This window comes from Pan troglodytes, chromosome 1 (assembly GCF_028858775.2).
Source record: "Pan troglodytes isolate AG18354 chromosome 1, NHGRI_mPanTro3-v2.0_pri, whole genome shotgun sequence".
In the NCBI taxonomy this organism is placed as follows: Eukaryota; Metazoa; Chordata; class Mammalia; order Primates; family Hominidae; genus Pan; species Pan troglodytes.
Window position 1 is genome coordinate 19,097,602 of NC_072398.2, and position 27,768 is coordinate 19,125,369.

General features: G+C 48.0%; 1 protein-coding gene across 1 annotated transcript in view; it reads right to left on the reverse strand.

Annotated features, from left to right (window-relative positions):
• GALNT2 (polypeptide N-acetylgalactosaminyltransferase 2) overlaps positions 1 to 24,164 on the reverse strand; it is a 215,317-nt gene extending 191,153 nt beyond the window's left edge. Inside the window, exon 1 of the mRNA XM_003308809.6 lies at positions 23,851 to 24,164. Within this exon, the coding sequence (XP_003308857.1) occupies positions 23,851 to 23,991 (141 nt within the window). The 5' untranslated portion in view covers positions 23,992 to 24,164. The remainder of the gene's footprint in view (positions 1 to 23,850) is intronic.
• Positions 24,165 to 27,768: the final 3,604 nt, after the last annotated feature.

Below are 27,768 nucleotides of genomic sequence, written 5' to 3' on the forward strand. Positions count from 1 at the left end.
AAAACAAAAAAAAAAAACAAAAAATTAGTATGTGGTAACATGCACCTGTAGTCCCAGCTACTTGGGAGGCTGAGGCAGGAGAATAGATTGAACCCAGGAGGCGGAGGCTGCAGTGAGCTGAGATCGTGCCACTGTACTCCAGCCTGGGCAACAGAGATTCTGTCTCAAAAAAAAAAAAAAAAAAAGAAAGAAACAAACAAACAAAAGAAAAGGTCTGCGGAGTACACACACCCCAGGAGTGCTGGCTTTCTCAGCGAGGCACAGTTCTCATCAATTAATGAACTGTCATTCTTAGCAGTATCTTACAATTCTGATGCATGTAAACCCCAATCCCCCATTGATAACTCCTAGATGGAACTAATAACATTGAGTTTCCAAACCTATAAAACCAAGAGTGACGCCTTAGACCCACGATCATTCTCTCTCAAAGCTAAGTCTGAGATAGCCCAAGGGTCTCTCTCTTACTTTAACTCATATTTAATTACCTGTGATTTACACACTGGAAAATAAGATCTTTTGAAGAAAATAATAAGCTTCAACTATTTCTGCAAACGCGTTACACATACACAACCGCACAGAAAAACACAGATAGAAACCTTCAACTTCTTCCTGGATCAACTTACCACATTCCTAAGTTCTGACCAGCTTATTTGCCAACAGAAAATTCGAGTCCAGGAACTTTGGGAACCTCAGAAGCATCAGCCCTCCCCACCCCTCCTTCCCTTCCCATTCTTCACCTCCACACACACAACCGTTATTTCTCCTAAGAGTTAACTACAGAGACAGCAGGACACCAGTTCTGGTAGCAGGTCCACCACCTTCACACGGCATTTGCAGAGGCTGTGGAGGGGCAGCAGGCTCTGCTGTGTGCAATGCTTCATATCATCCACCCACCCCACTTCAGACTGGAAGACACGGTTATGTTTATTTTCCCACAGAAGATAAGTGACTCACAGGCAGTTTGACAACAAATGTCAAGGTCCTTCAACCACAGAAAGTTCCCAGCATTTCCAATCAGTTGGAACATAATCCAGAAGAGGTTGCCTGGGATTATTTTTCCTTGGAAATTACATTCATTCTATCTTGGTGACAGACACCCACATATGGGGTCAAACTTTCCCTCATCCAAAAAAAAGATGATAATCAAAATCACAAGATACCACTTCATATCCATTAGGATGGCTACTATCAAACAACAGAAAATAACAAGTATTGGTGAGGATGTGCAGAAATTGGAACCCTTGTGTACAGTTGGTGGGAATGTAAAATTGGTGTAGTCACTGTGGAAAGCAGTATGGAGGTTCCTCAGTATATTAAAAAACAGAACTCCCATATGATCCAGCAGTTCCACCAGGTGTACTCCCAAAAGAATGAAAAGCAGGGTCTCGAAGGGAAATGTGCACACCTGTGTTCACAGTAGCATGAATAGCAAATGTGTTGCACGTGTTAGCAGCGTAATGTATAAACACAACGTTGTATGTCCATAGAATGAACTATTACCCAGCTTTAAAAAGAAAGGAAATCCTGTCACATGCTACATGGATAAACCTTGTGGGTATTATGCCAAGTGAAATAAGCCAATTCAAAAGAATAAATACTGAATGACTCCACTTACATGAGCTACCTAGAAGAGTCAAATTCACAGAGACAGAAGGTAGAACCCTGGCCGCCAGTGGCTGCAGGGAGGGAGAATGGAGAGTTACTGTTTTTTGGGTACAGAGTATCAGTTTTGCTAGATGAAAAGAGTTCTAAAGACGGACGGATGGTGGTAACAATGTGAACACAATGTCACTGAACTGTTCACTTAGAAATGGTTATGGGCACTGCGGCTCACACCTGTAATCCCAGCACTTTGGGAGGCCAAGGTGGGCAGATCACTTGAGGTCAAGACCAGCCTGGCCAACATGGCGAAACCCCATCTCCACTAAAAACACACACACACACACACACACACACACACAAAAACAGCCGGGCATGGTGGCGTGCACCTGTAGTCCCAGCTACTCAGGAGGCTGAGGCAGAAGAATCGCTTGAACCCGGGAGGCGGAGGTTGCAGTGAGGCGAGATCACACTATTGCACTCCATCCTGGGCCACAGAGTGACTCCATCTCAAAAAAGAAAGAAAGAAAGAAAGAAAGAAAGGAAGGAAGGAAGGAAGGAAGGAAGGAAGGAAGGAAGGAAGGAAGGAAGGAAGGAAGAAAGAAAGAAATGGTTAAAATGATGTTTTGTTATATGTATTTTACCATAATAAAAACTGTCGGGGGGGAAGAGTTGATACATGCCACTACCTGAATGAACCTCAAAAACTATGGCAAGTGGAAGAACTCAGACACTAAAGGACACATACTGCTTGAGTCAATTTATACGAAATATCTAGAATGGGTAAATCCACAGAGGCAGAAAGTACACTAGTGGTTGCCAGGGACTGGGGAGATGAGGAAATGGGGAACAATTGCTTAATGGGCATAGGGTTTCTATTTGGATGAAAATGTTTTAAAACTAGACAGAAGTGGCCGGGCACGGTGGCTCACACCTGTAATCCCAGCACTTTGGGAGGCTGAGGCAGGTGGATCATGAGGTCAGGAGATCAAGACCAGCCTGGCCAACACAATGAAACCCAGTCTGTACTAAAACTATGAAAAATTAGCCAGGCACGGTGGCAGGCCCCTATAGTCTCAGCCACCTGGGAGGCTGAGGCAGGAGAATGGGGTGAACCCGGGCGGCGGAGCTTGCACTGAGCCGAGATAGCGCCACTGCACTCCAGCCTGGGTGACAGAGCAAGACTGTCTCAAACAAACAAAAAAAAAAACTAGACAGAAGTGGTAGCTGTACAACTGTATTAAATGTCACTGAACTGTATACTTCACAATGGCTAATTTTATGTTACATGAATTTCACCTCAATAAAAATGAATTAAAAAAAAAAAAACCCTGTCACACAGAACAACAGAGATGAATCTTGAAGACATCACGCTAGTGAAAACAAGCCAATCAGAAAAGGACAAATATTACAAGATTCCACTTACATGAAGCACCTAGAGGTGTCAAGTGCACAGAGGCAGAAAGCAGAATGGTGGGTGCCAGGGGCTGGGGAGAATGGGAGTTACTGTTTAATGGATACAGAGTTCCAGATCTGCAAGATGACAAAGTTTCACAACAACAGGACTACACTTAACACTACAAAACTGTACACTTAAAAATGGTTAAGACAGTAAACTTTATGTTACGTGTTTTTTACCCCAAAAATTGTTAAATAAAGCAAAAACATTGGGGGCAGGGGGAGACACAAATATGGAAAAATAGAATCCAGGATTGCTCAACTACTGAATACCCCAGTCCACCCCCATATTCATTTAGCCAAGAGCCTGTAAGAAACTTGTATTTTTCTTCTGTTCTAAACTGTCACTTAATATCTGCTGTTCATTGTTTTTATTATTCTCAGAGCTTCCAGAGTAAGTACTCATAGCTAAAAGCATCGTCCAGTAATCCAGTAGGCATTTCATTATATGCCCATCAATATTTAACTCTGAATATTAAAGCAAACACCCAAGTATTCCAAAAGAGAAGACCACGCTCAAGCTCAGGGCCCTCAAAAAGTCCAAACAGATATTCAAGGGCTCCATGACCATCAGCAGTTACTCCCAAAAGATGGAGACTCTCAGCGATGCCTTCCTAACCAACTGTCCCCAGACCTGACTGCGTGAGAGTCATTCACACATGGGGAGCTTTTTCTAAAACACACTTGGGCCCCACAGCCAGACGTTCTGACTGAATCAGTCTAGGGTGGGTGATAGGCATCTATAGCTCAAAGTTTTCCCCAGGTGTTCCTAACGTACAGCCAGATTGAGAACCGCTGGATAACAGTGCGGGCTGGCAGTTATGGGGGAGTAAAGGCAAGAAAGACAGGTGGCAAGGAAAACCAATTAAGATGGGGGAAGTGGAGGACAGCAGAAGGATCTTAGGCTCCTGCAGTCCTTGAAATTTAATTTTAATGCAGTAATTCGAGTGCAATCAACAGGCATACTCCACCCTGCACATATTTCATTTGTGAAATTCGGTAATTAGTACTGGTCATTAGATGAGGGAGCTCTTAAAATACAGAAACTAAGCATGCCCCAGCAGGCCAGGCCCCTTCCCTATGGGGAGAGTGTGCACTGGTTTGGAAAGGGCGGTGCCAGATGCTGGCTTAGAGCCCGCTGCATAAAGAAGGGGTAGAAGACAGCTCCCAGCCAGGACCTTCCCAGGTGAAATACCTCCCTCCCTGGGACGGAAGAAGACCCCTCCCACACACACTCTACTGAGCTCTTTCTCCCTGCGTGCCTGGTGTGGGTTAAGTGCTCACCAGGCAACATCTTGTTGAACCCTTGTGACAGCTTCATGCAGTAAACCCTGTGATAAACTCCATCTCATAGAGGAGTAACAGAGACATAGAAAGGTACTTGTCTAAGGGCACACAGGTAAGTGGCAGGGCTGACACCTGAGCCACTCCATGACTCCAAAGCTCAGCACTGCCCACACCAACTTTCTAGAGCACTCTTAGTGGTCCCCAATAGCACAAACAGCATGACAGACGCACCACTGAGTACAAAGGGTTGTGCCCCGAACACATGAATAACAAGTTATTAATTGCTCTAAGAGATCCAACCCAGGAGATTCAGGCTGCAGCAAAATCCTCATTTCTGCAAAAGTTATGTCCTGAGCAGGGGTGAGCCAAGGAGGAACAAAGAATGAAAAGGAAAATAAATTCCCTTAACCCACGGGGGAAAAAAAAACTGCTCACTTTACAGCTGTTTTCCTCCTTTGCCAGTAAGAACATCCCCCTAAAAACTGTAAAATGGAGAAAGCATCAATCTCCAAAGAGTGAGCAATGCAGACAGTTCTCGCGCAAGGGCCATCTCTCATCTTGCCCTCCCTCTATTCCCTTGACTTAGGCATTTTTCCTCACTCCAACTCCCTCCTTGCCCTACCTCACCAGATAAAGGGCTGGCAGAATGACCAGGAGGTGCTCTGCTGGGTTGTCAGGCTGAACTAACCACCTCTCAGCCCAGAGCTGAGCAACGTGCCGTATCCCTAGTCACCATCACCCACCCTTTCTAAACCCTTGCTGAAATGCCTCCAGATTCCAGCCCTCCAGGAGCTCATATTATTCTCTACCTACAAACTCGCCAAATAATTGAGAGCAAAATTTTCTCAGTTTCACCTCTGGCACCCTAGGAATACCAAGACCTGGATTAAAATCTTGTCATTTGTTCTGTGAATTCCATGAAGGTGGACGGAAATCTCTCAGCACGTTTCTGGTGGAACCCGAGTTCCTTCCTTAACCAGGCAGGTCAGCAAGCAGTTTCCAATCACCTTAGGGGCACTGATAGAGCTGTGGACATACGGTGAGCCCACTCTTCTGGGCTCCAGGTATTGCCTCGGGTTTCCCCAACATTTCACAAACATAAATCCATCTCCATCCCATCTGTCAAACATCCTTCACCCCCAACGTCTACACCAGAAGTCAGTGGCCTATCAAAACAGTTCTGTAAGTGGTTGGCTAAGGTATAGAGCATTAAAATAACCAGCCAGGAGGAGCTCCAGAAGATCCAAAATGCAATGAATAAGAGAACCTCAGATGCCTAATCCTGCATCTTGCCTAAACAGGTAGACTGCCCCAGACTTCAACCTAGACAATCACAAACATTACCGCCTACATTCAGAACAATTTTCCAGTGATGAACTGGATCATGCCAGACCCCTAATGAACTTCTACAGGGACGGCACCAGGTCCAAGAAGCTGAAGGAGACCCAGAGCCAGCAAATGAGACACAGGGGCTTACGAGTGGGAAACCTGTACACAGGGATGGCCCAGTGGCAGTGGACTGGGCAGGAAAACTGCAACTGCTTGAAGCCTGTGGTTTATAAACAGAGTTTCCACCTAGCATCCTCTAACAGCCTCCACAGGGCAACCTTCATTTAACCCAAAACAAAGGGCCTCGCTCATCTGTATGCCCAGTGTTCCACGGGACAGGATAGGGGCTCAAACGTTCCTCATAAACAAGGAATGAATCTCCAGGTTGGCCACTCCCGGATTCCTTAGCTCAAAACTCCAAACACACATTCAGGTGTGTATGCCCCACAGGGTCACTGTCAGGGTATGCTTCAGTTATTGCCGTCAGGTATGTCTGCCATCCACAGTGGTGAAAGGAGAGTTAATAATAAAAACTTTTGCTAAAGAGAGCCAGAAGAGAGGAGATTGCTTACAAACAACTGATCATTCTATTCCTCATCAGCTCTCTCCTGTACCTCAGCATCCCTGCACAATCTTTCTCCACTCCTCGGAGATGAAATGGCACCTCCACCTTTAGGGCACAAGGATTTAAGGGCTTAACTTACAAATACAGCTGGGGTCTGTTCAGCTGCAAGAGCAAGGCAGCATGTCTGGACGAAAAAGCAGACATTCTTGTCTCCCCTAATCCCATGTTCACCCTGCACCAGGGAGAAAAAGCCAGACTTGCACCCAGAAATGATGTCAACTCCCAAGCATGCTGCCAAACCACAGCGTGTTACCAGTCAGAGACTCAGCATGCAGATCCCAGCAGAAAAGGGCAAAATGACTTGGTAGCCCATAGCTGAGTCACCCAGCAGGCGAACAGCTGAAGGAGAGTAGGAGGGAGCCAGGGGCCAGGGATGCCTTGAACCTGTGAGGCATGTTCCCCATGTGGCAGACCCTCCACAACCCCGGCTCTCAGCCATTCTCCCCCGAGCCCACCAGTCTCAGCCTCATCTCCCTCATCTAGCAACGTCTCGGTGCTGAGCCAGACACAGGAAGTGCCAGGGCAGACAAAATCAGATCCTAAATGCTCACCATCCCCCGGCTGCCTCTCTGACCTCACGTCCCATTCACCAGCTTGCCCTCCTCCTTTGGTTGCCCAGACATGCCAAGTTCATTCTGGCCCCAGGATCTCTGCACAGGATCTTCTCCAAGCCCAGACAGCCTTCTGCCACACTGGATCATTCTGGTCAACAGGCCTCGCCCACAGGTCCCCTCCTCGGCCCTTCCTGATGAGGACTCACCTCTCATGGAGCCCCACTTCACACTCTGATATTGGCGTGACCGTCCCCCAGCCTGCCCTCCTTCCAGAATATACATCCCTGGGCCCATGTTAGCCTGGCTCCCCACTGCCTCCCTGCTGTGGGAGGGGCCAAGCCTGTGCTGGCCTCAAGACACTCACAGTCCAGTGGGACTCAGGGGATCAAATTTAAAATTACACAGAGGTTCCAGGCAAATCAGGGAAATCTCGGGTGTCCAAAGAGACCACAAAGGGGGAGGGCTGCTGGAAGTGCAGACCCTCACCTTCACAGGCATGTACGCCAACATCCGGGTGCTGATGGAGATGAGCTCAGGCCTGTCCACGGCTCCAGCTCCTCCATGTGCAGCAGGCACCATTTCCTTCAGCTTGCATGCAGGTCCAAGGACACAGACAGTGGGCCCCCTCCGGCCCCCTCCCATTGGAAGGGCTAACAGAGGCCCACCAGGATTTCCAACCCTTTCTTACAGAGTTTTACTTGGTCCTGAGCAATCCAGATACTCCAAGTAAAAACAGAGTAACCCCCACTGTCATTCCTCTGAAGAAACTAAATGCTCAGTGCTGACCATCTCCTTACTCTCCGGACACCTTTTAACAGCAAGGACAGCTTTCTGAAGGAAAGATCAATGCCTTAAAATGAGGATTCTAAATCTTCAAACATTTTAACATAATGCAAGCATCAGGGGGCTGCAGGTGACCTTTCAAAGTTGTTTCTCAGATCATCTCCTCTGTTCTATCAGTCTGGCTTCTTGTTCCATCATTGGGCCCCCCAGCTCCATCATCCCAGCTCCCTGCTCCATCATCTTGGCTCCCCGCTCCATCATCCCGCTCCCTGCTCCATCATCCCAGCTGCCTGCTCCCTCATCCAGGCTCCCCTGCTCCATCATCCTCGCTCCCCGCTCCATCATCCTGGCAGCCTGCTCCATCATCTGGGCTCCCCACTCCATCATCCTGGCTGCCTGCTCCATCATCCCAGCTCCCCTCTCCATCATCCTGGCCCCCCTGCTCCATCATCCTGGCTCCCTGCTCCATCATCCCACTCCCCACTCTGTCATCCCAGCTGCCAGCTCCATCATCTAGGCTCCCCGCTCCATCATCCTGGCTCCCTGCTCCATCATCCCGGGTTCCCTGCTCCATCATCCCAGCTTCCCTGCTTCATCATCCCAGCTTCCCTCCTCCATCATCCCAACTGCCATGCTCTATCATTCCAGCTCCCTGCTCTTTCATCCCAGCTGCCCTGCTCCATCATCCCAGCTGCTCTGCTCCATCATCCCAGCTTCCTGCTCCATCATCCCAGCTCCCTGTCCATCATCCTAGCTGCTTGTTCCATCATCCTGGCTCCATGCTCCATTATCCAGTTGTCCTGCTCCATCCACAGCTGTCCTTATCCTGCTCTATCATCCTGGATCCCCTATTCCCTCTGCAAGTTCCCCTGATGTATCAGCCTGGATCCCCTGCTCTATCATCCCAGCTGTCTAACTAGCACTCCAGTGTGTATGTTCCATGCATATGACTTCCTATGAGCAGGGGCAATGCCTAGGTTTCTAGGCTTTGTCCACAATTTATATGTGTGCCTCCTTCTCCTGGCAGCCACTACACTCCCTTCCTGAAATAAATAAATGATACAGAAGTGATAAAAGGTACTCTCCTCTGGCTCAGCACTGAGGAAGTAGGGATAAGGAGAGTCTGCTGCAGGAGGAATGGCACACTGGAGATCTCTCCAAGGTGGGCCAGCTCCAGAGGCCCTAGGAAGAGATGACCAGCCTGAATAGCTGTGGAACTGCAAAGGCAAGGCAGGGCTTAAAGCCAGACACCCATGAAATCACCAACCCATCAGCTCACTCAATCATGTCCATTAATCCATTAAGCCTGCTTTGTTCTACGGTGCCCCTGGGAACTTACACAGCACTTTGACCGATTAGAGAACCTTAAAAATGTAACCCAAATGTGACACCTGCTTCATTCAGCACCACAGCTTCACCTTACACAAAGAAACAGAGACCTTCCCAGACCAGAGGCAACTCCACATTGCCCAAAGGAGGGACACAGACCAGAGAAGGAGGATGGAAAAGCCTGCCTCACCAGGCGCCTCTGCACCCCGACTGACACTCCTAGTCCAAAAAGTCACACCTGATGTCACCACTGACCTGCAGGTCTGCTCCAAGCAAGACCCCTCCTGGGTCAGAGAAGTCAAGCCAGACCAGCCCCAGAAGTACCTGCAGGAAGGGAGAGCAAGCACAAATAAACGTCCTCACTAAGCTCGTCAGCATCATCTTCATCAACTCACTAACTCCCTTTTCCAGACAAGGAAACGCAAGCCAATGTCCCACAGCTACTCCATAGTAACAGCAGGATCTGAACCAGGTCTAACATGACAGGCCAGGCTCCCAACCACTGTGCCATCCTTCCTCGTCATGGTTAGCATGACCAAACATGCGGGTTTTCACACAGGTTATTCCTCCTTAAAATCATCACAGAGTGTATCTATTGATCTGCAATCCAGTTGTGAGTTGTCTTAATTAGAGCCATCAGCAAAGCCACGTGAACACTTTGCTAATTGACAGAACTAGTCCTCAGCCCTCACAGGGGGGCTTTGTTGCATTGCCACAATTATTAATTTGTCTTCCACTTGTCACTCATCTGCAGTTTCAAAAGCAAGCCAGAAACTGAACTAATGAAAGAATATTTACTAATTAAAACCTTGCAGAAAAGTTTTCAAATAACACGCTATATTCAGATAGTAACAGCTCAAGATGTTGAAAAATCCAATTGCCAATAAGAGTATTAAAAAATTAAACAGCACGCACTTAAAACCATATCTCAGTATAATTTTTCAAAGACAAGCTGAAAAAGATTAAGGGTGGAATTGGGAAATAATCTCCTGGCCACTGAACACTGGATGGGGAAAGGGTTCTGGCCTGAAGCTGCCTGCAGAACCCCAGGGGCCACTCGGTCCTCACACCAGCTGTGGGGGACCCTGACCAGCTTCCTCATGCTGTCTGGGGCTCAGATTCCCCACCCGAGGAAGAAGCAAAGGGCTGCAGGAGCCCCTTCATCCTCACACTCCTTCCAAAACAACCCACCTACCTAGGAATGACAGTTTCAGGCATGGTCTGCGGAGGCTGGAGGCGCTTTCGAGGAAAGTAGGTTGGTTCACTTCAAACCTGGCAGAGGAGGCTGGCTCTGGCTGGGGAACAGGAGCCTCTGGGCTCGTGAATGCCTGCGACGTGTCACATGTGATGTGAGAGCACACTGGTGCAGCTTCCCCAAGAACCCGTGTCAACACCTCCCCGCCTTCAAAGTGACAGTTAACATTAGCAACAGCAGTTAACACTTTTAAGCACTTACTATGTATGTACCAGGCACCATTCTGAGCATTTTACATAAACTAATGTATTCATCATTGAACAACCTGATGATAGGTGAATGGGGAAACTGAGGCACTGAAGGGTTAAGTGACTTGCCTGAGGCCACAGAGCTAACTGGATAAGCCAGAATGCACACCCAGAGTCTGCTCCGGAGCCCAGGCCAGTGGCCCCTGTGCTATGCATCCTCTCTGCCACGTCACAGCAGCCCCAGAAAGACACCCAGAGCTAGCTGTCCACCAAGAGCTCCCATGCACAAGCCTCCTGGGCTTCTGCTGTCAAACGAGGCTAGGGCCAGAAACAGGCAAAACTGTTTCCAAAGCCCCCAGTATGGATTTACAGAGTCACCCTGGCAACCTGCTGATGCTAGACCTTCCCGCTGGCACCAGGACCTAAATGGCAAGTGGTCAGAGCACCACTGCTTGGGACATCACACTGCTTCATGCACGGGGCCTGATGTCAAGGCCTGCTCCCTGGGTCAACAGGACTCGAATTTCTGCAGCAAGCTCCGACTCTGAACACACAGTAACCTAAAATAAAAACTTACATAGCTGATGAGAGCTTCGCTTCCAAACAACTATGGCACATTTGATAATGATGTCGGCACTTTGCAACACCGGAATAAAAAAAATTAGATCACCAAAAATACCCTTCCGGGGCCAGTACAACGAAAATGACTCCACACACTCTCCACTGCCAGTTAGGGAGAAAAATCCTCTAAACTAAAACCTATGTCTTAAGTACAAACACTACTGCAATTATGACATATGCCAAGTCACATTTATTACCAGGAAGAGGGGAAACTTTACCTCTATCCCTTTTCTTTCTAAAACAAAGGACGCCAAATTCACATCTTCCTAGGCAAATGCTTAGTGACCCAGATTACTTCTTGACCCATAAGAATGTGTGAGCTCCTAAGTTACTGAAGTGCAGATGGAGGCTGAGCCTCAGCAACCCTCTGCGTAGGGACATTCCTCATGAGCCCGTCTGCCCCCATGAGCCCAATTATGAGGCCTGGACAGCCACAGTTACGTTCCTTTCATGACGGCCAGCCTCAGGCCTGGAGCTTAGACCATCCAAGAACCCAGACTTGAATTACATTCTCCTCCCGGCTCTCTGCTTCTCGATCATCCACATCAGCAGTTTCAATAAAGGGTTAGTAGATCACCAGCCCCAGTAATCAGCACCTTCCAAGCCTGAAGCTGCAGCTCTGCGTCAGCAAGAGGGAAACCTGCTATTTGTAACTTGATGTTTCAGGAACTATAGCTTTACTAAGACCAGGACAGCCAGGGCTGACTTTCTCCAGAGCCGTACTTTAGGCAGGTGGAGGAACATTGAAATTCTAGTCCCAACTTGGCTACTGCATGACCCGTGGGGCAGGCTAATAACCTGTGGGTCCATCAGAAACTGTGTGTGAATGTGGGAAGAAAAGCTGTTCTTTCTCCCCAGCTGTTCATTCTCCCAGGCATGCTGAAAAGCAAGACAAATGAGCAATGGCTCTAAAGCATTTCAGACATCTCAGAGACAAAGCTGACATAAATTTGAAGTACCAGGAATTATACCTTACAGAAGATACGCAGTATCATAATTTGCCAAAATCTCTTATTGACAAATACCACGTAAAATAGCCTTTAGCATCAATATCTTGTTGGGAGAACCAAAAGGACTAACACATATTTATTAACGGTCTCCCACTCAGCTTCCCAAGTCATCCACAGCTCCTGATGGATAGCTTATAACCACAAGCAAAGCTGCCTAGCATGAGTGAAAAATCTGGCAGAAAGACTGAACATAAAGAGGTGCCTGGCAAATGAGAAGGGTGTAGTCAAGATAATAAAACATCTGGCTGGACGCAGCGGCTCATGCCTGTTGTCCCAGCCACTTGGGAGGCTGAAGTGGAGAATCGCCTGAGCCCAGGAGTTTGAGGCTGCAGTGAGCTATGATCATGATCATGCCACTATACTCCAGCCTGGGCGACAGGGTGAGACCCTGACTCTAAAAATAAATAAATAAAATAAAATAAAACATCTACAGTGAACTCTGGTGGGTAACAGGGTCTTTGGTCCACTGGGCAGTCTGCTTAGGCAGAAATGACCTCACAGACCCCCTGAGCTCATCCTCTACCACCAGAAACTGCACCAGGATTAGCAATTTCCAAAGAATGTAGATACTCCTCACAGAAGAAACAGCAACCAATGTAAGAACGCTTCCCTGGTGATACAGGTACTAAGTCAGGATCTAACGTGATCTCTGATGCTCCCTATGAAAAGAATCACTGTGGAATATCCCAAACTACAGAAGAGCTGTCAGGCAGAAGCACCTCTGGACTAATACGATCACAAACTCTTTGAGTTGCTTTTTACAAAAATACTAGTTTTCAGCTGCTTCTTTAATTTATGCTGCATACATGAGTAAATATCTTTTTAAATTTTTTAAATGAACTTTTCAAAAGTACACAAAAATAAAACAGTAGAACGAACTCCATGAACCCACTGGTCAACTTCAACAGCACATCTGGCTTCTTCCATGATTCCCCCCCAAATACGATACATTGTATCCACAGTTTGTATTGTTCTTCAAAAAATAAGGATTTTTGAATAATATAACCACTAATAAAGTAGGAATTGCCTTAATTACAGATGTGCAACCCGCAGATATGAAGGCCCAACTGCAATGTGACACACGAGAAAAAGAAAGGCTGTAATTGGTCAATTCTAAGATGCCCTTTCCTCCACCACCCCCAACTGGAATGCAGCTCACAATCAATGACGTCGGCAGTGCTATGGGCTAGGCAAGGCCCATGATGCATTATTACCAGCCCATGCTCAATCATCCACATCTGCAGGACATATACGTCAATGGCTTAGAAGAAAATCCAAGAAACGACAATGAAGCAAGCACTCTTAATCCCTAAAAACCAAATCATGGTGGGATAGGAATGGATGGTGAATTGAGGAGTTAGGCAAAATTCCCAGAAGAGTCAAAGGCTGGCTACCTCGACTTCATTGCCAAGCCGTCTTCAAAGTCCAGAACCAATGGCTCTTAGTATTTTTATGGATTTTTTTCCTTAGGAAATGCTACATCACCAGCGCTCTTGGTGGCACAGTGGATGACTCTGTTTGAAGAAAATAGGCACTAATATCTGAGTCAAAAAGTGACTCAGAGTGCTTGGACTCTGAAAAAGTTTTAGAACACTTTGCTCAATGTATTTCACTTGTATTTTCCTTTGTATCTATCTATGCCCAAGAGTGATATATGGAAAAATCGATGTCTCGGTCTGAAAGAGCTCTTTCAATAAGTAGAAAATAAGAACGCCAACTGATAAGAACCCGTTGTGTCACAGGTCAATGGACAGTGTTTTTTCTTTCCTAGTGGTCCACAAAATAATGGCATGTTTGACAAATAATGGCCTCTCGGAATTGATGAAAAAGTTGTATTCCAGACACAGGGGAAATTAGTGATGATCAAAAGTGAGACAGGAAGACAACTAAGTGAGCTCCCTGGCATAGGGGATGGGGCAGGACAAGGGCAGGAGGGGAAGGAGAGTGCGGCAGGGCAGGCCTTTTGAAGGTCACAGAGCAAAAGCTCAACATCTAGGTCAAGGGGAAAGCCCCAGAAGCAGCAAGGAGGAAACAATGAGACTGGGAGGCATCCCACACTGGGCCAACCCTCTCATCATCCAGGACAGCCATACAAATGCCCCTACCCAACAGTCATCTACACTTACCCAAATACTGATAACAGAGTACTTAATTCATGGGCATCTCCAAAACACAGCCCTTTAATTTGCACCGGCTCCTCAAGCTCTCACAGGGCAATTTAGCTAAGAAAGACCCTTCATTTGAAGTGCGTCATTTTTCTAGGGCAGCAGCCTGTCAGAAAGAAAAGAGTTCACTCCCTGGGCTGGTCTCTGACGCAGAGAGGAAGAAACCTTGATGGCCACTCTTGAATGTGATGGCCTCTCAAATTACCTGTTCTTTTTCCCGCCATGTAAATGCTCCAGTTGTTTTATCCAGAAGTACACTGGACGCACGGTGCCTAACCATCCCAATGGTTTTATGGGATTGGTACCTACCAATCCGATAAAATATCTAATGACCCTTCATAAATGAGAATGGCCTCTATGAAAAGCACCTGCATGCCCTCACCTTGAGAACCAGGACCAGCCACAACTTCCCACAGTTCCGCCTCCCTGAGATTGGCCATGAAGTCACATCTCCATTTTACTGTCCCCAAGTACAACACTATCGATCACAGAAGCTCAGTGTTACCCACATTGCCAAGAATAACCCCCCTCTCCAAAGCCTGGGTATCAGGCAGGCATCTGATCTCTGGTTTCCTGCAAATATGAATCAACAACCCCCACTCCCACCCGCAGCAACTCCCAAAGATCACATCACAGCGGAAATCCTGTGCTGGAAAAGGTGCACAGGGACCCAGGGGGATTTCTCGTTAAACAGCAATATGTGCAGAAAGCACTTTAAGAATGTGTACTGTTCTTCAATGGTGCACCTAACAATGAATGACTTACCCGATGCTTGGTGCTTCACAGAAGTCAGCTCAGGAATCAAGAAATGAGATCGTTCCACAAGCATATCCTACGAAGCTGATCAGCAAATTAAACCGCTGGAGCAGTCTAAATTAAACTGCCTCGAGCAGCTGCAGGTCTATAGTAAGGGAAGCGATCATGAGAGTACACACAACCTTTTAACCAGGATGCATTCATGCCTCATCGAGGAGACCAGAACAAGAACAGGTGACCAAGATGTCCACAGCATGGAGGGAAACTCCACCACTAGCCAACCAAAGGCAACATCCTTCGGGAAAGAAAACTGGCTCATTTGTTTAGCAAAAGAAACCAAGGAGTAGAGAGATCACCGAAAAAGAGGCTGGACAAAGATGAAACCAGGGGCTACCTCTGAAGCAGAGGGAACCACAATGGCTCCCTCTTAGTCTCAGCTCCAATCCTGCCTTCCCCATGAGCCTACGTGATCACCACTTTAATACTGCAACTATCCTTCCGCCCTGATCCCTAATCCCCATACACTGCTCTATTTTTTCCACAGCACATAGCACCTTTCTGCACACGACATAACTGACTTCATGTCTACTGTCTGGCTCCCCGCAGCCCCCCACTAGAATGAAAGCTCCAAGACCACAAGGATTTCGTGTCTGCTACAACAACTGGTGTACTCCCAAACACTCAAGCAGTGCCTGGCACATAGGAGGGTCTCAAGAGATACTCATTGAAAGAATAAATGAAAAGAACCAGAGCCAGTTTTCATCTCTGCTCCTTCTGGAGGGGCAGCTGAGGATTGCAGCCTTCAGGACAGGCAGAGGCCTGGAGGGTAGGAACACAAATTCCATGGAGCAAAAGGTAAAAATGAAGAAAAGAGCAGCCGGCCACGGTGGCTCACGCCTGTAATCCCAGCACTTTGGGAGGCCGAGGTGGGTGGATCACCTGAGGTCAGGAGTTTGAGACCAGCCTGGCCAACATGGTGAAACCCTGTCTCTATTAAAAATACAAAAATTAGCTGGGCATGGTGGTAGGTGCCTGTAATCCTAGCCACTCAGGAGGCTGAGGCACAAGAATCGCTTGAACCCGGGAGGCGGAGGTTGCAGTGAGCCGAGATTGTGCCACTGCACTCCAGCCTGGGCGACAGAGTGAGACTTTGTCTCAAAAAAAAAAAAAAAAAAAAAAGCAAAACAGACCAGCACTACTAGCAAAGCATTATCGAGTGTGCATCTGCTCCAAGATGCCTTCCAGGAACTTTCCAAATGAGGCCGCAGTATGAGGGCACTGCCAATGCAAGGAAGGGGCATGGGAGGCCCAGGGAGCAGGAGCAAGCCAGGTTCACTGCTGGCTGGCAGAAACCCTCGGCCAGGAGTTGCAGAAAAACCCCACTGCCTCCAGAGGCCCTGAGGAGATCTCTTCCACCAGACAACCCTGGGTCTGCCACCTGTGAGCTCTGTGACCTTGGGAAAGTCACTTAACCTTTCTGTGCTTCAGTTTCATCAGTACACTAGAAGAAATAAAAGGGCTGAGATGAAATGCAGCCCTTTTATTTCTATGCACAGTGAGTGCCACGAAAGTGTTTATTAAATTTTGAAAATTAAAACATATTAATATATTAGCCCTCCCCACAGTGGTTCACCCCAGACCACACAGAAAGGCAGTCTCATTCCAAGAAGGTCTAACCATAAAGGCTCAGACAGAAGGAATGAAATCAAAATTAACGGACTAAGGCAGTGGTTCTCTACCAAGGGCAATTCTGCCCACCTCCCACCCTCACCAGGACACTTGGCAATGTCTGCACATTTTTGGTTGTTACAACTTGGCAGATCAGGGGTGGGAGAACTACTGGCATCTAGTGGGGAGAGGCTGGGGATGCTGCTACACATCATACAATGCAGAGGACAGCCTTGCACAACAAAGAATGATCCAGCCCAGTGCAGTCGCTCACACCTGGAATCCCAATGCTTTGGGAGGCCAAGGCAGGAGGACCGCTTGAGCCCAGCCTGGGCAACATAGTGAAACCCTGTCCCTACAAAAAATTTAAAAATTAGCCTGGTGTGGTGACACATGCCTATAGTCTTAGCTACTCGGTAGGGTGAGGTGAAAGATCACCTGAGCCCAGGAGTTTGAGGCTACAGTTAGCTCTGGTTGTACCACTGAGCTCTAACCTGGGTGGCAGAGCACAACTGTCTTAAAAAAAAAAAAAAAGGCCAGCCAAAAATGTCAATGGTGCCAGAGTTAAGAAACTGAACCAGTGCAACCACGGTCCCGAAAGTACCCTTGTCCCTGCCCAAATGCATGTCCTGACCTGAACTCTGGAAATTCAGTAACTCTACCCCCAACCCTCCTGGCCATTCCTCTTCCCTAAGAGTTAGGGACAGAAAACTGCCAGCCATGGGCAGGAGGAGGTGGTCAGCAGAGTGGCCTAGGAGAGACTCTCTGTTCCATGGGGAGCTCCTGGAAGGCTGCGGCAGAAGGGACAGTTGACCAGGGCAAGCAGCCAGCAAGGGCAGGCTGAGCCATGAGGGATCGGCCCATTTCCCAGCCCCCAGGCAGCCAGCCCTTAACTGCTTCTTTGTGACAGCCCGCCTCAGTGAGACAAGGGGCTCATATAACTCCCATAGCCTGGGAAAGCTTTTTAAATGTAAGCCTATGACTGAGACTCTATGTGACAGTTTTTGTTTATCTCCAAATCCGGCCCTGATGAATCACTGTCATCTACATTTCAGCATGCTAAGAAACCTAATCCATATAAAACACCCCATGCTTCTGGGGCCCATACTAGTAGACATGACTAAGTGCAAAAATGCCAGTGTTTCACCCTGTGCTGCAGGAGGCAAGAGCCAGGCAGGAGCACAGTGCCACCTGCTTAGAGCAGGGAACCCTAGAAAGGTGGGGGCCCATCAGGGAAGATGGATTAGTGTCTTGAGCCCCTTTTATTTCCATGGTTTACAATAGAGAAAGGTGGGAGAGGCTTTCTGGACTGGGCAGGTAATCTGAAGACAGCTTTCCTGCCAACTCCATACTGGGTTCATCATGAAGATCAAGCACAGGGCCAAGGTAAAGGAATCTTCACACTGTTAAGAGAACAAGGTCAAGTTCCACTCTAAGGAGAGGAGTGATCACTGGTGAGCACACATCAATGAATTCAATGTAATTCTCCAGAGAGGAGAGTTCCCCGCCAGGCCCAGCCTATCCCAGACCCATTCAGGAGGGTTTGCATATGGAAGTACCAAGACATCCCTCCTCCTTAAAAACACCTCACCCATAAGGCAGTCTAGAGGCAAGGCCACAAGATTACAATGGTGGAACCAGAACTCTCAACAGTAACAGTGAATCAAGACTTACTCAGAGGGAAAAGGGATTGTTCCCATCATGGAAGTGGGGCTAGGCCTCCTTCTATCCAAGTGGCACATTTGCAGGGGTGACAATCAGCATGTTCACTATGGCACAGGCACAGAAGTGGGTCCGAGAGGCCCCTCAAGTGTCAGGATTCAACCCTTTGATTGCTGAACATGGGAAAGAGATCCCAAGGAAAGACCAGGGCAGCTAGGAACTGGAGGGCACTCAGGGGGTCTCAAGGCAGAGCATATTTAACAACCAGCATGGAAGTGCCCCACTGTTACATGTGAGTGGCATGGCTAAGCCAGTGTGTTTCCATCTGGATATCCACTGACTTGCATGGCTCAGCATCACCCATGCAGAGCTTCCAGAAGAGGCTTCACAAGGACAAAAGCACAAAAACCAACAGGGAGCGTAGACTTGGCCAGGTTTGTGTGTTTTCTCATCACGTGAATTCTGCTGGGCACTCCAGGAGACTTCACAGGCTTTTCCCAGGAATACCTAGCTTCCCTTCCTGGGATCTCAGCCAGAGCCTCACAGTCGACTCCTGCTTACACCTGTGTCTCTGTCCCAGGCAGCCTCACCGCACCCCCCAACCCCCGCCCCACCACACCTCCTTTCACTAAGCCCACTGCCTCTGGACTTGCTAGAAGTTAGGCAGGACAGTGGCCTTGCCTGCTTTGACACTAAAATCAGTATCTTCCCAAACTGACTTCCCTCTCCCCAAAGCCCTAAGAAACATGAGCAGTAGCAAGAAGAAATTATGTCTTCCCCAACCCAATCTCCCCCACCCCCTCTCCCATCATTTTTCTGACCACCTCTTCCTCTGTTCCAAACAGGAGACCAACCACTCACCCATCATTCAGCCAAACAGGAGCTAGGGTGGGGAAACTGACAGCAGGCCTGAAGACTCATAAAACCTTCACCAGCCTCCCAGGTGTCCCCCACCCCAAGGTCCAACAGAGCCTGGGCAAGCTGACCCCACTCAGTGCTGGGTAAAGCAGTTGCTTTTTCATTTTTGCTCAAGGGTCTAGGGAAGAGCTCGTTACTTTTGCACTGTTCAGCAGTCACACAATCTGTTTCCATTATGTTTGCTGACCCAGAGGCAGCCACAGCTTCACTCCAGAATTGGGAAACTTTATTTTCTTTAAAGAGAGAAGTTTATGTTACAGTGCCACTGTCGGATTATCTGGCTATACAGTGGTTTTCCCTGCTACTGTCCTCCCTATGTCAACTTCAAACTCTCATTTGAAGTGGACTTTCTTTAAACTCCAAACTGATGATAGGTGGCAAGGAGTGGTATGGGTGTTCCCCTCCGCATCCACCAAGATGCTCACAGATTTTTGGCACCCATTAAACCACGTGAGGGCCCCATGCTCGACCTCAAGTCATGCATGCTTCCAGGGATCACAGCGACCTGCCCTTCTAACAAGAGGGGCAGGGCTACAGAGGGAGAGCAGTGGAGCTCAGAACCTGGGATCCCACCACAGGAACCCCTCGCTCAGGGACACGTCTGTCCACTGGTGGACACTACAACTGCCTAACCGCCAAGGCAAGCTGCACCCTCCACCCACATTCCTGATGGCTGCCCACTACTGGGATCCCCATTCTGACACCACAATTGGGTACAAGAGAGCTGGCATGGTGTCTGGACAACTTCCCAAAAAGTCCGTCTCTAACAGCATTTAAGATTCATAGCCCAAACCCCAAACGAACCAGTCAGATCAATCTCAGAGGTGGGGGTAAGGGATAAAAAAAAGAAAGACGACTATTTTCCAGAAATCAAGAATTGTATCAGGAATACCGTGAACTTAAGATTCCTGGTTCACTACACTTTCAAGGGGATATTTAGGCTTTTATTTTTTCATTTTCCTCTTTTAGAGATAGCAGTTATTCAGCACCCACTAACAGTATTTAACTCTCCGAACAAGGCCATGAGGTAAGAATGATTACTCCCACTGCAAAGATGAGGAAACTGAGGGTCAGAGAGGTTCAATGCATCAGTGAAGGTCACTAAGCACAAAGAGGTAAACAGCTAGGTCTCACTCAATGCCAATAAGTGGATTTGTGCCATTTCCCTTTAATGTCTACTACTAGCTCAAAAACATTACTAGTTCCCAAATGGTTCAGCTTGGCATTTGAAGCCCGTTACAATTTAGTTCTGAATTTCTCCAACTTTACACCCTAACGTTCCCCTCCACGTGTACCATGGTCTAGCCCGCCAAGGTCCTTCACTGTTCCAAGAAATAACCTGCCCGCCTCCCCGCATGATTCCTAGAAGATCCCACCCAAAGTCCCCCACCCTTGGACTCTCGGGCAAGGGCTACAGGACTCGTGCCAGCTCAGGGAATAAGGGTGATGCTACTGTGCAACGTGGACAGGCTCCCAGGGCTCCAGATCATGTCCCTCAACTAACACCGTCCCTTACCTCCCAGCATGCAGGCACACAGGCAAGGGGTCTCAGGCTCCACACACTCTTACAGCAGAGAGAAAACCCTTCCCTTTCCACCCTAAACAGCCACACTTCACCCACAGGCAGCTTCATTTCCAGAGAAATCCCTTCCTCTCTTCTGCGGCTCCATCCACTGCCAACGTACCAAAGCCCAGGGGAGACTTAACATGATTAAAATTTTAAAGCATTTAAGAAGCTCAAAGGAAAGGCACACTTGAAGTGCAAATCATCAATTTAGGGGGAAAGAGCAAAATATGGGGGGAAAGGGTATGGACACAAATGTAAATGAAATGTAATTTTAAACAATATTTTGCATAAACTGCTTTAACATACATGTCCTGAGCCTGGGTGTTGAGTCCCGAGTTGTGCGGCAGTGCCTGAGATTGGTCTTCAGCACTCCCTCCTGCTTAGTTTACTAAACCTGCAATCTGAGGTGAGCTGGCTCTCTGGGTTTTGCCAAGTGGAGAATAATAGTTCTGTGATGAGTTACTTAACAGGCAGGGCACACAATGACAAGCCTGGGCTGGGCTGCTGAAGCAGCAGAAATCCTAGTTGGACTCCCCTCAGACGATCCCTAAAGCCCAATACTGCAGCCTAGTACCCTATGAAAAACGTCAGGATGTGCAGAAACTGGCTAAATATGGAATAAAAGCCCTGATTTGAACAGTATGAGGCAAGAGAAAAAATATAGGTCCACTTATCTCTAAAAAACTATAGCTAGCTTTTAAATTCTGCCTTTCTGTGCGTGGCCCGCTATCTTTTTTTATGTCCATACTTTACAAGCCAAACAAACCACATTTTTTTTTTTTTTTTTTTTTGGTATGAGAATGAAACAAATTTAGAGACACTTCTAGTGTCTAAATCCATGGAAACAATTGGGGAAGAAAGAAGACTACACGATTTTCCTATACATCAGGCATTCGTGACAGCAGGGCTCTATTTACCTCCTTCAGAAACCATCTTAAGGCTTCTCTTTAACCCAGGGTCCACCACACGAAGTTAATGAGTCTTCCACTGCGATTTCAAAAGCTATTGCATTTACACACCTCTTCCTCAACCGACAAATCACTAAAGCATCCTAAGGGCTAGGATTAAATTTTATGGTTCGTTGACAGAAAGAATAGAATCCCAAATCACCAATCCATGTGTAATTGTTCATTTCCCCCACTTTTTCTACCTGGTCTCCGTACCTGTCTATATTGCCACCAGGAATTCTTTAAAAAAACAAAACAAAACAAAACAAAAGCCAACTAAGAATCACACACTTCAGGAGTGTCTGAAGACTTCTGCATGGAAGACCCCTCACACCATCCAGGAACTGAAGCCCACCAGAGTGAGGAATCAGCCTCCGGGAGGCGAACGAGCACGCTTGCTCTTTCTAATCACGTGTACTAATGAAAGTGGCAGACTAAGGAAAGAGAAACGCCAAGGGTGGCTTATGTGTTTGGTTTTCTTTGCATGAAAGGCAGAAAGCTTTGCCAGGTCTCACCAGCACACCAGGCTATGCAGAGTGGCCAAGGCACAGTTTACCGGGAAGCAAAGTTTTAAAAATCATTCCAGTTTTACACGATTATATCTCTGAATGGACTGCACGGCTTTTGCTGCCTGCATGCTCTTTGCTGTTCAAGAATAAACCAAGTCTTCGCGTACATATACTACCTATACCATTTTTTACAAAAACAACGCTAAGAGTACAATGTCAGCTCAGAAGCTAGGCCGATTCAGCACGTGGAAAGAGGGCTTTATTTCTGCCCTTCTAGATAAAACAAATCCATGTAATTTACCAGAAACCACATAAGGCACCCATTCCACCTAACATCTTCGGCTATGAATGAATGAATGAAGCAAAGAAAAAAACCTCTGAAGCAGCCAAACCCCGGCGTGGACATTTAGGGGTCTGACTTCAGAACTGAAGTCTGTTCATCTAGTTAGTTCCCTCTGGCTTGTTTCAGGATACCACTCTCTTGTTCCAACCCAACCACCCGTAGTCCATCTCCATTAACTCAGAATTTTCTGGGTTTGCGGTGACACTAAATGTCACAGTAACGAGGGTTACAGGAATTCGGAAAAGATAACGCTGCTTTCAAAGCCGAGGAGCCAGTAAAACACTACAAACGTCCCCTGCCGGCATGCTTCAGCACACAGCCCGACGCCCTGCTCTCCCGGCCGGCGCTCGGCCGCAGGACCGCGCTGTCCCGGCTCCTCTCGGCGCTCACCATCCTCCCGAATGCCCAAGGGCCCGGCCGTCCGGAGCGGCGGCACGAGGACGCGGAACCGCAGAGCGGCTCACACGGTCCCCACAGCCGGATCACTCGGCCCCTGGAGCATGTTAAAAACACAGCCACAGAAGAGGGATTCTCCCTGAAGCGGGGAGTGGGGATGGAAAATGCAAGCGCAGGAGGCCACGTCCGGCTCGCGCGGGAGGGCCGGGGGCCGGGTTGGGCAGAGGGTAACGCTGGGGCCGCAAGGGAACGGCCGGGACTGGCCTCGCTCGGGGCGCAGGGGCGCACTGGCCCCTGGCTCGCACGGGCCCTGGGGCTTTACTTGGCACGGGAGCGGCCGCCCCTGCCCCCCAAAGGTAAAGGGCAAAGAAGGTGGCAGAAACACGGAACCCACGCCCCGCGGAGTGACAGGGGGAAAGGGACGAGGATTTGCAGCCGCTGGTATCAAAGGGCTGAAAAGAAACTTGGACTCCTCTCTCCTGCTGTACATGACGCGTTGGAAAAGCGGTCGCCTCTCTCTCCTCTCCTCCCCACCCCCTTTGTGTTTCCCAACACCCCCATCCCTAAACTTCCAACCGCAGGGGATGGGGCTCCCGGCGGCCAGACAAGACTCGAATTACGACGAGCAGAGAGAGGGGCGACGTCCACGAGAGGGGGCAGAGAAAAGCTGCGGGGGCCGCCCTTTCGGAGCCCGGCGTGCGCAGAGGGGCCGGGTGCACCCCTGCCCTGGGCACTCGGCGCGGAGGCCCGGGACGGGGGCGGGCGACGCGAGCGGAGGTCCGGGCGGAGGAGCGCAGGGGCGGCGCGGAGCGGGCAGGGGACAGGGGCGCAGGGTGGGGGGTGGGCGCAGGGGCCCGGCCGCGGCAGGGCGCTCCACTCACCTTCCTGCCGGCGCCGCCGCCGCCGCCGCCGCCGCCCGCGCCCCCGGCCAGCGCAGAGCCGCCCCCCGAGTACATGTAGTAGGCGATGCCCAGCACCCACAGGAAGGCGAAGCAGAGCAGCATCCGCGAGCGCCGCCGCATTCTCCCAACTCGGCCGCCGGCGGGGCCGCCGCTGCTCGCGAGTGCTGCCTGGGCCGGCCGCGGGCGCGGTGGGGGCCGGGGGAGGAGCGGAGGAAGGGGAAGGGCGCGGCGGCGGCTCCTCCTCCCGCGCGGTGCTACTGCTCGGCGGCGGCGCGCAATCGGCGCCCGAGCTCCGCCCCGGGCCGGCGGCGCCGCGCGGCACCAGAGCAGGAAGCAGCGGCCTCGGAGGCGGCGAGGGGGGTCAGGGAGCAAAGGGCGACCAATCGGCGGCGGCTGCGGGGGCCGGGGCGCGGGCCGCGGGAGGGGACTGCCGCGTCTCCATGGCTGCAGCACGCCGGGCTCCGCCGTGAGGGCCTGGGCGCCGCCCCGCCCCCGGCCGCCCGCCCCTCAGCGTGCTCCCCCCGCCGGCCGCCCCCTCCCCCGTGAGTGACAGGTGGCTGCCCCGGGACCAGACTGGAGCGCGCGCACACGTGGGCAAAGAGCCTTGCTCACGCACACGGGGCCTCTCGATTACGGGGGCGGTAGTGGCCTCGGCGCTTCCTGCCCAGACTGTCACCTCTTCAGCCTTGGTCTTTGGGGCCACCTCAGACCCTTAACGGGCTTGCTCTTATTGGCCAACTGACCTGAGTTTTTGGTGCAAACCGCCCGCTTGAACCCGACTTTGCTGCTGCTTGCTGCAGTTTTCTCACTAATCTTGCAGCAAAACATTCCTGACCCGCTGGTATCGATTTTATTTATCTATATAGGCAGATGTGGAGGTTTTGAGGTGGTAGGAACTGAGAAGGTAATTTTCAAAAGAACATTTTTCTGTGGGTGACAGAGCTATCAATGGTAGAGTTGTTCTTTTCAATAAACACAAAATGAGGAAGAAGGAAAGCAATAATATATTGTTTAAAATCTTTTCTTTCTCATTCGTTGCGTTCTTTAAAAAGCACATTAAGCATCTTTAACGATACAAGAAAACGATCTGTCTTGTAACATAATCTATGTAACCTTGGTGATGCCCTTGCAACACGCAAAGCTTCCAGTGTTCCTAAGAAAGACAGAAATTTTACTTAGAACTTGATATATTAAATGTTTTCAGGAGCTTCTCGGTCAGAGGATAATGGCAGCTGCCTGATATAAGTCCGTACCCATATCCTCAACGAAACAAAAACAAACAAGCCTTCAGCATTACTTAGAGAGAATGCCATGAACTGAACATTAAATTACTTAAGTAGAAGAAAGAAAAGATATCAAATTCCAACTGAGCTCCCTCCACTATTGCCAAGGACTTAAGTGAAGTACAGGGTTGTCACCTCTTTATAAATAGAAAGTCCAACACCAAGAATTAAAAACTGAACAGAGGTCAGGTGCCTTATTGATCAAGGGAAGAGATTTGAAAGAAAATGGGACAAGAGGTGAGAGGCTTGAAGGAGCCTTGTTTCTGGGAAAAAGTCAGATAAATACGAAAAGAAGATAATGTCCTTCAGAGGCCTGACAATGAAGGGAAAGAAGGAAGTCAGAAGGGAAAATTACAAATCCTGCAGAAATGAAAGAGAAGACAGCCAGTCCCCTCCCCAAACACCAACATTATCTATTAAAAACTGCATTTCAGTACACAGATAAAAGAAAACACTCTTGAACTGGGAACCCTGCCTCAAAATGCCTAGTAACAGAAAAACATCAAATCAACTGCATATAAAGATTCTGCAAAAAGAAAACAGAAATCACATTTCTGATGATAAAAAAATAAATCATAACATTTTCGCTGATGAAAACCCCCACAATAAAAACCATGAAGCATAAGAAAATTGTAATACCACATGTCAAACTGAACAAAGTGTCATGTATTTGTATACACATACACACACACGCACATATCTAGGATAAGAAATTTCAAGAACTGAAGACAGACTAGACAAAAATTAGGAAGAAATGCAACAAGGGTTGAGCAAATTCAAGAAGGAAATTGAAAGTAATGACAAAAACTATCCCAGAAACAAAGAATAATTACAAGGTGTCCAAGGGAGAATATATTCAAATGAAAATATGTAAAAGGACACTGAAGAATGGCAAGAAAACAATCAAGAAATTGAAAATAATATAAAGATAGAAGTAAAAAGGTTCAGAGAGAAGAGGTTAAAATAAAAGCCAGGAAAGAAAGACCAAAATACATGTTAAGTGGAGTCCCTAAAGTACAAACATTAAACAATAAAACCTAATTAATATTAAAACTATAACCCCAGAAAATAATCCAGGAATAAGGGAAAATTTAAATGTACATGTCAAAAGTGACTTCCATGTACCTTGGGAAATGATCTGGAATTATCAACTCCTAAATATATTTTAGTAAAACGATTAGATTTTAAAGGCAAAAAAGATCAAATTGCTTATAGAGATAAAAATTTATGCTGGCATCAGACTTCTGAACAGCAACATGCAAAGCCAGGCAACAGTGGAGCAGCATTAACAAGGAACAAAAGTGCCAGGCAGGCTGGGCATAGTGGCTCATGCCTGTAATCCCAGCACTTTGGGAGGCCAGAGTGGGTGGATCACCTGAGGTCAGGAGTTCAAGACCAGCCTGGCCAAAGTGGTGAAACCCCATCACTAAAAAAAATATGAAAATTAGCCGGCAGGTGCCTGTAATCGCAGCTACTCGAGAGGCTGAGGTGGAAGAATCATTTGAACCCGGGAGGCAGAGGTTGCAGTGAGCTGAGATCATGCCATTGCACTCTAGCCTGGGTGACAGAGCGAGACTCCATGACACACACACAAAAAAGTACCAGGCAGTGATTTTTATACCCAGCCCTCAAGTGTCAAGGTTGTAGGCAAACAGATATGACCTGAATGCAAAAATTCAGAGAACGTGACTCACATGGGCCTTTCATGAGGAATCTTAGAGAATGAGCTTCCTCCAACCGAGAGACAGCTGAGGAAGCCAGCAGAGTGACTAATGGAGAACATTTTGTATATTCAGAAGGTGAAAGACTAGTGTATATACATTATGCTTTCTGATAAACTTAGAACAGGTGCAACTAAAGACAACTGGAGGAGAAGGGGAAGAGCGAAGGGAAAATAGAATAATATCATTGTCTGCAATATCAGTAGCAGGTAGGAGTGAAAGGATACCATATAAAACAGACAGACCAGATGTTAAAAGGTTAGAAACAAAATATAGGAATTAAGGGTAATATATTAAAAATATAAATAAAAATCACTACAACAAAATATATGTATTCCCAAATATTGGAAACCCTATTCCAAAACCCCAAAAGTTCTAAAAATAGCAAAGAATACATACCAAATAATGAAAGAAACACAGTAAGTGTGGCACGGTGATGCAGTAGTTATAATAGGAAACAATATGACACAGCTGAGACCAACCCACATCAGACATAACAATTTATAAGTGGGCTCAGTTCACCCTTTAAAATAAAAGATTTTCAAATGTAGGCATAACGGAAACCCCAACTCTGAAAAAGCAGGTGCTGTGATTCTGATATCAAACAAAACAGAGTGGCCAAAAAGCATTAAATGAGATGAAGAGGGACAATTTATAGCCCAAAACCTCCCTTCCTAAACACTTATCAACTGTATATCATTAGGATTTGATCTGCAAAGTAAAATCATTATTAGTTTGATGGAATAAGCGATGTATGATAGAGATTAAACTTTAGACAATGTTAGAGGTAGAAGAAAACAGGTTATGGAAGTCTTTCCATTGTACATGGGGCAGGTCTGAAGTCACTGTAGTTTCTAGACCTGGGAATCAGAAGAATAGCTAGATGTGACATG